The 12,433-nt window shown below is 37.6% G+C and overlaps 1 protein-coding gene across 1 annotated transcript in view; it reads left to right on the top strand.

The window, feature by feature from the left end:
* Window positions 1-12,433, top strand: part of CD109 (CD109 molecule) — a gene marked incomplete at its 3' end in the record, with an annotated part of 79,807 nt that overhangs the window by 42,448 nt on the left and 24,926 nt on the right. The window contains exons 15-23 of the mRNA XM_081997591.1: window positions 1,877-2,029; window positions 2,784-2,858; window positions 3,322-3,382; window positions 3,825-3,960; window positions 4,730-4,847; window positions 7,595-7,708; window positions 7,916-8,134; window positions 9,301-9,445; window positions 10,514-10,690. Of these exons, the coding sequence (XP_081853717.1) occupies window positions 1,877-2,029; window positions 2,784-2,858; window positions 3,322-3,382; window positions 3,825-3,960; window positions 4,730-4,847; window positions 7,595-7,708; window positions 7,916-8,134; window positions 9,301-9,445; window positions 10,514-10,690 (1,198 nt within the window). The remainder of the gene's footprint in view (window positions 1-1,876; window positions 2,030-2,783; window positions 2,859-3,321; window positions 3,383-3,824; window positions 3,961-4,729; window positions 4,848-7,594; window positions 7,709-7,915; window positions 8,135-9,300; window positions 9,446-10,513; window positions 10,691-12,433) is intronic.

The following is a 12,433-nucleotide window of genomic DNA, read 5'->3' on the forward strand; positions in this document are numbered from 1 at the left end:
ATTTTGAAGCAGTGAGGTAAGGCCTGATCTTGAAAAAAAACGGTTTGGTTAAATGTAGTTTATGGACGAAAACCACAATCCTAGTGTATATATGGAGAGGATGAAAAATTGAGACAATAAATTATGACAATTTAATGTCAACCTTACTGAATTTGCTGTATTTCACTGTATAGTGAAAAAATGTAAGATAAAGAAAGAACTGATCTCAAAGGCTTCAGAATTTCAGGCTATTTCCATTTTGCCATTTGAACACAAACCACTTAATTCAGAAATTAATTCAGTACTGTGGAAAGCTACTTTCTCTGATTTGTAGCCTTGCCAAGCATTTAATTTCTGTAAAGGAGTTGGTAAAATCAGATCTACAGAGCTGCAGTGCCACAGTGTACCCAGGAACAAACCATTTTTCTGTGTGAATTGGTCTGATGCCCATTTGCAGTGAGGCACATGGTGCTAATCCCATTTATGTTGGCAACAGTAGTGTGTTTGCTATTGCTCTGTGATTTTCATACTGAATGTGCGTGGAAGATACCATTACACAGATGTATCAGAGGAAGGGTATGATGGGGCTGTAGATTCAGACATCTAAATACATGTATTTACATGTAGGCTCAGGATTCAGTTGCTTAAGCGCAGACATCTAGTGTCCTCCAAGAGGCCACAGGTATTCAAGATGTCATCATGGGACGGGTGGATGTTTCACAGATCCCATGGGAGACCTGTCCCTTTCTGGCATAGGAGCTGAGGGTCAGACAGTATGCTCTGGGACATCTCAAGTGATTCCAGGAGCCTTCAGGTGACTGAGTCTCATCTCTGTATGTGAGCTATGTGTCTAAACTCAGTTTACAGAGAATCACTTGCCTCAAAAGAGTGTCGGCTTAAATTATTCTTCCTGGACTCCGGTGCCTGCTCCAGAAGGGTAAGTTATGTGTCCTGTCTGGCAGCACCACTGGACACTTCTTGGATACCCTTAAACTTCTCAAATGGCACTAAGTGCCAGTGTTTATGTAACTGAATCCCACCTGTGTCCCGTACAGTCGGTGGAGCCTGTAAGACTGTTTTCTTCACCACCACTTGGATTTATGCTCCATGGTGAGCCAAACTGCTGTCTAGTCTCCATTATTTCTTTTTACTCTGTGTGTGATGAGAGCTTAAACACTGAATTGAAACATGGACAGCTAAATGTAGGTAACTTAAGCGTGGAGCTGAATTCTACCTCTAGACTTTATAGTAGTGGTGTTTTGATGACGGAAAAGAGTAAAATTGTTCATTTTAAACAGACATTCTGCATTGTTATCTGATGCAGTGGGGATGGGACACATTAGAAATACCTTAGAGCAGATGACCCTTCCTCTCTTTAGTACGTGGGTGGAAGGCATACTGATGCTATATTAGCCTATTTATTTCCTTCTTCCTTACCCATGCATCTATTACATGTATTGCTTTTCTGTATTGATCTGACTGTGGAACACTTAGATGTAATCTTTCAGGGCAGAAGTTCTTTTCCAAAATAATCTTTTCTAAGTATGTTACATGCTGTGTTGTGCATTGATAAACAGCGAATGCATTTCTTTTACTGCCCTCAGCTGTAGAAACTGGTGTATCCTTGTGACTCAAGAGGTTGCTGCTTGTATGCTAAGAGCTGGTTGAAATGGCAATGGGTCCTGAGGCTGACTTCCCGCCAGACCAAGGAACTGGTCAGCTAGGAGAGCAAGAGAGCAAAATGAATGCTGTAGTATTTTCCCAAAGGTCCTAGGAAAAGCAAATTCAGAGTTTTAATGGTAGCCAATTAAGCTAAGAAAATGCTCCCTCAGAGTTGCTAGTGGCTGTAAATATCACTGTATAATTTAAACCAGTGCCCTTTTTTACTTTTTTCTAGATTAAAATCTCTTGGAGCAAAGATAAGGCCAAGCCATCTGAGAAAGTCTCCCTTAAAATAAGTACAACAGAACCAGGATCAGTAATTGGCCTTGCAGTTGTTGATAAAAGTACAAAGCTTCTAGGAGAAAGTAGCGACATCACAGAAGATTCTGTAAGTAAATGGGGGAAAAAAGTTTCCATTATTGTGGGTATGAAAGATGTATGTTTATGGAAATTTTACAGTTTATATGCTGAATGAGTAAAATTCTTTGGGCAGGATTTTTAGTCCTTAATTTTGCAAATATTTTTTATTTCTGCAAGTAGTTTATCAACATGAGCAGAAAAAACTGTAAGGCTTACAAGTGAATAGGCCCAGCATTTCTAATTCCAATGAATACTTTTTTGTTCTTCCATTTGACAAACTGCTCAGTTAACACTAGGAAGTTTCTTCTTTCAGGAAGGACAAAGAAGTAAGGAAAAACTCCCTAATGATTTGTGCTTTGTGCTTTTTAAAATTAGTAATATAAAATAAAGAAAGAATTTTATTTCTTGAAGAGCAGAATAGATTATTCTTCTTTTTGAATTCCCTTTACTTGCAGAAGCTCTAGTGCATCAATAATTTGAAAGAGCTGACAATATGCATAATTCCTAATGTGCTCAAATGACATAGCCTATGTGCCATAGAATATCAGTGGGCTCTAGGCTCCTATTTTAGGCTTACATAGTCTTGGTCACTCTTCCATTAACTGTGAAACCATTGCAGCCTAATCCCCTTCATCCTGTCACAGATTTTCTCTTTGACATGAGAGCTAAGCGAGCTGCTGCTTGAAGTACAGCTCTATGAATTAGCACCTAAAACAGTGGAAGTTCTGAAAAATGTGAGTTTGCATTTGTTCTTTTGGATGATTTTGTTTTTCTTGTCTTAGGTCTTCCATGAGCTTAATTTATACAGCACAATGCAGTATTTCCCCTTGGTCAGAGGTTCTTTTGGTGTCTTTCAGGTACTCTTTTCTTTTTTTTTTTTTTTTTTTTAATTCTAAGATGGGTTTTTTTAATTACTTAGTGATTTGGACATCACTTGTTAAAAGAAAATGCCCTTTTTGAAGTTTGGGACTGTAGACAGTGTACTGTTTTCATGGATTATATGGGTTTTGAATTTTGGAATTTATCAATATGTAAATACTCTGAATGCAAAATTCATCAATATGTAAATACTCTGAATACAAATTTCATAAATACGGATTGCTTGATGCTTGATATTGTCTTCCCTTTGAAAAGTTTTTAGTTATTAAAGCAGTATTCAGATTCAGATAATCTCAGTTTTGTTGCTTCCTGTATATTACTTGCTTTAGTTCTATGATTGCTTTATTATGATAACTTTATTTTCTTAAAAAGAAAGAAAAAGAACATAGATAAGCATTGTTGATTTTCTGTATTGAGATATCCTGTATAAATTTTATCCAGAAATGCAGCCTTTGGGTATCAACTGATGCAATTCTTGAGGAGGATAAGGAACATTTTCTTTGTAAGTAATAAAAATAAATGTAGCCAAATCTAATTTACTGAGTGGGGAAGGAGGTTCATGGGTTTAGGGCCCCTATTATGTCTTCTTACTGTATTGCATCCAGGCTGCATCCAGCCTTGCAAGCCATTACTATTTCCAAGGTTCACGACATACAAAATGCATATGACTAGTATTTTAAAAAATTTCTTTTTGCTGCTGTCCTGGGCGACACTACCCATTAAGGGCCTGAGGGTGAATGGAGTTTTTATTTGCAGTTCCAGTATAAATTTAAGTTTGTGTGAAACTTAAAAGTTCCTAATGTCGCAGAGTAGTGTTACTACATGTAACAAAGCTATAGATTATACTCCAAACACTGTATTAATTTGACTTTTCTTAACTGTATTAATTTGATTTTTCTTAAACCTAGATATTTGTAGGTAGGACAGTATTTTTTATTTTGTAGATGGTGGAATGATACCCATAGAAGACGGTTTCGGTGATGATATGCCGGTATCTAAAAATGGACCTCCGGATTTCAGCAATCTCTATGTGAGGACACATTTTCCAGAGACTTGGCTTTGGATCGACACTAAAACTAGGTACAAGATTAGAAGCAAATGGAAACTGATTTACACTTGCTGTTGTTATTTTGTAGGTTTTAATAACATTCTCTACTGGTGAAGAACACTGCGTAAAAATGTAGTATTATTTATATTCTACTACCACCTAGAGGCCACAAATGAGACTGGAGACACCAAATGAGGCATACAGCTGCACAAAATAGGACAATCCTTGACTGAAGGCATTGTAGGTTGAACAGGAACTTGATAAAAATCCTGGAGACAAAGGAAACTCTCTTCTTTTTACAGATGGAGAGATAACATATAGGGAGACCCAGTCTTTTTCTTTACAGTACACAAGAAGATGGTGATTAGCCCAGAAAGGGAAATCTGTTCCTGTCTGCACCTAATTCAATGAGCAGTTCAAACTGTCAAATGATGGTGAAATCTGATCTGTGTCGTGAAGCACAAATCTTGTATTCTTTCACAGCTGAGAAGTTCCGGAAGCAACTGTCATCTGGGATTGTTTTAAAGGATCTGTAAAAGTTGATTACATGTAACGTGATTCAATGTAATTACCTTCAATTCATGTAATTTAAAATAATTTAATTTTTTAAAAATAATTTTGATCCCATCATAAATATTTCTAAAAGATTAGGAAAAGAAAAATAGATAATCAGCATATTTTCCTGCTAAGAGTCATTCCTGCGAAGGAATTAATTTTTGATGCATTTTAAACATTTGTGTCCACTTACTGATGCCTGTAAATGAATGCCTTTGAAAGTCTGCTGTCCCCTTCTGCCATCAGATCTGACACAGACACCACAATGGAAGTCATTGTACCTGATACCATCACATCCTGGGTGGCCAGTGCTTTTGTGATGTCTGAAAACAGCGGGCTTGGAGTGACAACTGCTCCAGTGGAGGTACTATGGCACTAGACAGTTCTCCTTTAAATGCTGGTAACACTGTGGGTTATTACTGGAAGCTGTATTTTTGTTCTAACAGCAGCCGTCTCCTTATACTAATAAAGGGAGGACATGTGCATTCAAACTGTAAAGAAAACATCATCCCTGGAGACATACATGATGCTGTATTTGCCTCCCCTTCCTTCTCATATAAATAGCTCAGACATTATGCAGATACTTGGGTGCCTGTTTCTGTAGAGCAGTTGTTTTGTGAAAGCGCTTTCAGGATGTACCCACTTCAGAATCTTCATCTGTAGAAAAGGAGGAATGACTGCCTGAGGACACGGTGTTTCCATGTTTTCTTGGCTCTGCCAAGAGGGCTTTCCATGAGTTGATTGTGCATGCAGGGAGGTTTGCACAGACTAGCTGGGAAGAAGTGGCTGGGATGGGAGAGGCATGTTGTCTGCCGGAAAGATCATTTCATGGGCTGCTCCTCTAACACTTAACCCCAGGAACGAGGATGGGAGAATTGTTTAATGGCTGAATTCTGGTCTTGCTTTCATTTATCTGCCAAAGCCAGTCTTGGACTAAGCATAGGTGCCACTTTTTGGGTAACTTAGCTTGAGGAGCAGAGTGGACACTGAGAGCCAGTCATGCTGACAAGTTCCTGTCTCCTAAGGCTCTTTTTGTGGTTCCAAGTGTTTGAGCAGTTTAGCAATTTAAGCTAAATGCAGCACTCCTCACGTTAGATCTCTAATCTGAGATTCCCAGAGTACAAGTGCAGTTGTCCTGGGCTCACTGTACGTTCATGGAAACAGCTATGTAAAGATAGTTCTTTAGCGTGTTTAAAATAAGAATTACTTTTTGAAGTCTCATTTAGCTAGTGTTCTATATACATTGAATAATCTTCTGAAGGTAGTTATCGCCTTCCATTCATTATGTAAAGATCCTAGAGAAACTATGTTCCTAACTGAGACAACTCCACTTAAGTGCCTAAGGTTAGAAAGGTTGAAGCTGTGCAGTACTGCGTCATAGGTTTCAAACTTGATGTCAGGACTAGTGCAAGCATAGCTTGGAGACAGCCATTTACCCATTTAAGTCTCATGCCCTCAAATTCTTGGGGAGGAGGAACTTTTGGGATCCAAACCAAGATCTAGGTCCAGATTTCATAGTTGGCTGCTACACCAGACACAGAACATGTGCTTCGAGCATCCTGATCATAACTCCACCACAGAATTTGGAGCCCAATCTGGATTTTGCGGCTAAGGCTCCTTTGAGACTGGAATCATGATTCTCGTTTCTTTCACTAGGCTTGGCAGAGATGGGAGAGAAAGAGGAATAGTTTTCTGATTCAGACTGTATGAAAATATATACTTGGCCTCTCATCCTCAAATTTGAGAAGGCTGCAAGTAGAACAGATGTTGAGATTATTATTTAACTATAATCACCCACATGCACTGTTCAGTACTTCACCCTCGTTGGGATGTTTAGATTGCGCTTAGAGTTCCATATGGCTGAAACATGTTAATCAGTACCATATAGAGAGGCAAATAAAAGAAATGCATGAAAAACTGTAATGAGGAAATAAATGAGTGACATCTGCGTGCTTAATGTCATTTACTCCTTTGCATCTTGTTTTTATTTGAATTCTGCTACACAGTGTCGATAATTTTACCCTATCGTATTTTATTGTAACATACCGGGATACTCCTGAGTGTAAAACTTTAGTATTGCAAGAGTTTGAGAGAAAAGCAAAACAAAAAAATCAAAGAAAATGGGTACATAGGGAAAACCTCGACTAACTAACTAACCAAAAATTCTCCATCTGAACTTCCCTAATGTCTAATATCTAAAGAAGTTTTGGACACTGAAAGCTTTAGCAAACAACTTTTCAAAGTTTTAAACAGTAAATGTTGGAATATTTGCTAGCTAGAAAGAAAGCTGAGGGGTTTTTGGATCTGAAACTCAAAACACTTGGAAGATTTTTTTTAAATGAAAACCAAATTAAAACCATGTTTACTTGACATTTCAATAATAAAGGATATCGTGCTTTAGCCATTCTTACTGTACAGATGTTCATAAACATTGAAATTTTGATCCCATTCAGCTTGATGAGAGCTTACCACTGACTTCTTGGAGCCAAGACTTCATCCAAAAACCTCTGTTCACAGATAAAAGTAACTGCTTGCTGGTATATTTCTGCAGTTTTTTCTCTTAATTAAGAAAAGATGTATTTTTAGAAACATAGCTAAAGAACTAATGCCAAGATTAATCTTACAAAATAACACATCATTCTAAGGTGTTGGTGAATCACAGAATTTGGGACAGTTAGTTATTTTATAGTCCAATATGGGCTTCTGCATTGACATGGAGATAGGTCAACTGACAGATTCTTAATTAACCATTACCTGTGCACCTGAAACAGTTCACAGTTACCTTAATGGGATCTCAGGACAGATCACAGCTTCCAAACTTCCAAACAGATGATAGGCTCTCAGTCCCAATTCAGCTACCTCTATTGGAACTTGCTGTGTCAAAGCTGTCAGCAGCTCTCATCTGAATGGGGCCGCTAAGTTCCCACAAAGGTGCTAACGACCAGAAGCATTTTTGGCTTCTGCTTCAGCCCTGCAATAATACATTTTGTGAACTGTGGAGTACAAGTAAACTCTGTCAACTGAATTTTAAAGTGAACAGAAGACAAGTTGTGTAGTCATCTTCTTGTTAGTATCTGATTGTAGGGGTTCACTGCTGATTTTGTTTTGCAGCTAGAAGCTTTTCAACCTTTCTTCATTTTCCTGAACCTTCCATATTCTGTCATCAGAGGAGAGCAGTTCATTTTGGAAGTGAACATCTTTAATTATTTGAAAGAAGAAGCTGAGGTAAAATAACAGTCTCTTTGGATGTTACTAGATACTGCAGGGGTTTCATTGCTGGTGGAGACCACATCTTTCTCTTGTGAGAACTTTAATATTTTCTTCAGTGGGCATACCATAAACCTATTCCTCTATAAACAAAACAGGTGGCAGCTTATGAAAGCAGTTTTTCAAGATTAACACTTTGTATTACAAATGTTACTGTGTTTACAGGTTACTGTGATCCTGGATATGAATGATGCTTTTGAAATTATTCTAACATCCAATGAAATAAATGCTACAGAAAATCAACAGTCCATATCTGTACCAAGTGAAGATGGGAAAACTGTTCAGTTCCCAATCAAGCCGAAACAGCTGGGAGAGATTCCCATCAAAGTGACAGCAATATCGTCTGCTGCTTCTGATGCTATCATCCAGAAAGTTCTAGTAAAGGTAAACAGTCCGCAGCTTGGCTTGTTCCTGAAATAAACTGTTCCCTAAAATAGATGGACAGAGTGCAGCAAAAAGGCAAACCAATTTACTTGTCTGCCTCATGCTCTGTAAGGTTGTTTTTGGGTCAGGTGGATTTAAGTAGAATACACTTCTTTTAAAATAATTTCTCCTTTAAAATTCTTTAGGTCTCTTTAAAACTCTTTAGGAGAGTAGTCCAGCCTTCCTGCTCAGGGCAGCATCAACTACAGAAGGATGCTCATAACCATGTACAGTGAGGTTTTTAATATCCCCAAGGACCGGGACTTCACAGCGTCTCTGGGCAGCTTATTCCAGTGTTTGAACACCCTCACAGTTAAAAAGTATTTTTTTTATGTTTAAAAGGAAATCCCTTTATTTCAATTTGTGTGTGTCTTGCCTCCTCTTCTGCTAGTGGGCACCACTGACATGAGCCTAACTCCATCTTCTTTACACCCTCCCTTCAGCTATTTATACACATTGATGAGATCCCTCTGGGCCGTCTGTTCTCCAGGCTGAACAGTCGCAGTTCACTCAGCCTCTCCTTAGACAACCATCCTACAGGGCTGTGAGCTGGCGTTTTCAGCTGGAGCCACTTACTGCCCCTTCTGTTGACGCTCAGTTATTGTGCGGAAGAGAATAAAAGCTTGTTGGACTAAGGTCTAGGCTGAGGAAACCAACCCATTTATTTTCTCTGCTTCAAGAACAATTTTTCTCAATTTTGCAAGCATGAGGAAATTAAGCCTTTACAGTCATGTACCTAACTTCGGCTTAAGTCCTCCTTGTATGACAGGCTGTAGGATTGCAGATGGCATGAAAGGTACCACCTTCAGCCTTGGCATGTACGTGGCCATGGAGCTCCGTGCTTGGCATGGAGCTCCCTGGAATCAGGGATGCTCTCATTGACTTTGTGGGTGTATTTTGGTAATGAACATGTGATCTCAAGAAGCAAATAGTGGAGGTGGGTCTTTGTAAGAAGAACATTTCTGTGTCAGTTTGGATGAGCTGATAGCTCAGGTTCTTCATGTGGTAGCAAGCAGTACAAAATACCTGACAGTGTTTTAGATCCCTCAGTACAGTAAGCACTGAACCCCAGCCCTAAAAGCAACACACTGTTGGAGGTTACAATAATTCTGTCTTTATTTTGATAGGCTGAAGGATTGGAACAGACATATTCTCAGACAGTCCTTTTGGATTTAACTGGGAGTAAACCACAAGCAGTGTCAAAAACTTTGGATTTCACTTTTCCGTCTGATGTTGTAAGTGGCAGTGAGAGAGTGCAGGTCACTGCTGTTGGTAAGGATTATGTTATTCTGTTTCCATCTTGATTATGTCATATTATTATAATATGCCAATAATAATAATAATAATAATAATAATAATAATAATAATAATAATAATTTATTATGTCAACTTTGTCTTTTTTAAAATAGTTTCTTGCCTGCTGGGCTTCTGTTGAACTCAATATCCAAGGTACATGTGTCCATAATCCAGCCACTGGCATCTTCTGCAGTGCAGTCATTGGTGGTTTTTAAAGAACAGAGCAGTTACCAGTAGTAACTAGAAGTAGAAGACTCTCTCAAGTAGGGCAGGGAGTCTGGTGTGTAATAACCTGAGCTACCCTAGCAGGATTTGTCAAGAGTTTTTCTCAGAGTCCCTTTTGAAGGACCCTTACAAGATTTTGCCCAGTATGGCTGTGGCTTTATAGTTTTTTAGGGAACTGCATTAATTTTTATTTAATTACTGTATTAATAGATTGAATCATTAATTCAAAATCATTTATCATCATGCATTGGACTAAGCACAGAAAGACTTTATGGATGGAATGTGTTATTCCTTTTGTTTATTTAATTTATGATATTATGTTATTGATTATCCTTTTTCAGAGTTAGAGAAGGAGTTGGATTTTAATAAGAAAGGTCCTGCAAAGTTTGCTAGTGTCCTGTTTGTTTGCAGAATAAAACCTAAAAGCTGACTGATTGATTGTTGTTCCTTGTGACGCCTAGGCTTTGATAACTCTGGGTGAAAGAAGAAATACAGGAATTTTTAAATATGTACCATTACGGAAACATTTTCCTGGATTAAATATCTTTTTGCCTTTTTTTTTTTTTTTTTTTTTTTTTTTTTGAATGGTGACTGATAGTTGAAAAGATCTGTGGGCAGATGGGTCAGCAGACACAAAGCTCATCAGAAGATGAAGAATGCATGTTTAATGCAGTTTTCTGCCCAATTAGTGGTGTTTAGTACAAACATTGACAATATAACATATTTTCTCCTAGTTTAGATGATACCACCCTTTATGTATTAAGCATGCATTTATTTGCAGTAGGCTTTAATTTATTTTCATTAAATTTTATCTTTCAGGTGATTTACTCGGGCCTTCTATCAATGGTTTGTCATCATTGATTAAGATGCCTTATGGCTGCGGTGAACAGAATATGATCAATTTTGCTCCAAATGTTTATGTTCTGCAATACCTGACCAAAGTGAGGCAGCTGAGAGAGGATATTAAATCAAAAGCTGTATCATTTATGAGAAAAGGTCTGTATGCTTAAAAGACAGATGTTAAGATTTTAAAGAACTCTTTTACTAGAAAGATTTCTGTGACTCTGCATTTGGTTTTTGAAGTACTGCTGTGTTGGTGTCATGAGAACTGGAAGAAAAGCCCCTCCCCTTTCCTCCTTTCCCTTTCCCCCCTTCCCTTTCCTTTCCCTCTTTCTTTTGGGCTGACAGAATTAAAGAGCAAACAATTTTATTTACAAGGGCCAGTTTTCTCAGAAAAAACATGTAGTTAATTTTTGGAGGAAAACTGAAGGCAATTTATATGGTTTTCCTTGGTGCTGGTTAGCTCTCCTTTGATAAAGCCATGTGTGAGCAAGCATTTCTGATCTCTGCTTGAGGCACAGAGGTTGAAAATTAGTCAGTGGGCAGCGTGAACCATATTCATCCCATGTGTGTATCTTGTCTTCAAGGACAAGATGGATGACACCATCCTCATCCTACCATGTCCTCGTGGAGCTCAAGGAATGGCATCTACTCTGGTGGCTGGTGTTCGCCCACCCAAGTTTTAGACTCTGGAAAAAGAAAGTTGGAAAATTTTAGTTGGAAATTGTTGTATATTTTAACCTGGAAATACTCCAGGGCATCACAAAGTGTGGAGAACATAGCTGCACTATGCTTCTCTGTGCCTTTTGGATCAGACACTAATGTGATGTACCACACTCATCACATGTCAGTCTGCATGCAGAGAGCCTGGTTCACAGGCAGGAATGAGACCATTCTCGTGGGAGCTACACTCCTTCTAAGGCACCATGATGGCATTTTCAAATTTTGTTTGCTCTCTAAGTCTTTGATTTTTTTGATGTTTGATTTTTAAAATTTTTTTTTAAGTTTGTTTAAATTTTCTTTGGAAAAGGCACAGCTCAAAATTAATTTTTCTTTTGTCAAGATCCCAGTTTTCTGTCAAAAGCAGTTAAATGATTATTTTATTTAAATGCTTCCTACTATATGCTTTAGTTGAAAAGTAAGAGGGAGGGGAAAAGAGGTGTGTTATGTAAACAGCTACTCTGAAGTCTGTAAGCATTCTACCACTCTTTGAAACCTGAGTTGTGCTATCATAATTTTCTGAAGTTTTCCAGTAACAAATTTATTAAAGTTATTTCAAAGCAAGTGAAAGTTATAGGACTAAATGTCACTTATGTACAAAGCATTTTGTTACTTTACTTGTTCCTGGGACTTTGAATTTAGGTACATGTTTTTAATACAGTGACCAAAACAGTAAGTGTGCTGAAATATTTGTAACCTTAAGGTAGAAAAGAATCACAATTTAAAAAACATTCTGGTTTTTTGCTTTTTTTAAAAAAAATATTTCAGTTCTTGCACTGATTTTTTTAGAAGTGTAATCTTAAAGTTAAAATTTATCTTTAGTTTGAGATGTAACTTTTAGAAGCTCAGTTTTTGAAAGGATTTTCATGAAGTTTAATTTAAAACAGATTTTATTTCACATGTCAGAATCCACTAAATATTTGAAAAAATGACCTCCTAATCTGAAATAAATATAATTAAATTTAAGGCTAACTACTTGTGAGAAGAAGGGATGATATAGCTAGCAGTGACTGCTATATGATCTTTCTTGTAGCAGTTTTTATTTACCTAAAACAAAAGCCTTGTAAAACAAATTCCTTCAGTTGTGGGAATGACAGATCCCACCTTGAAATCACTTATTCAGAAATTAAAAAAAATCCTGGTTGGTCTGAAAACTTTGGTGCTAGACCCAAAGCTAGC

This window comes from Phaethon aethereus, assembly GCF_964289735.1.
Source record: "Phaethon aethereus genome assembly, chromosome: 3".
Taxonomy (NCBI): Eukaryota; Metazoa; Chordata; class Aves; order Phaethontiformes; family Phaethontidae; genus Phaethon; species Phaethon aethereus.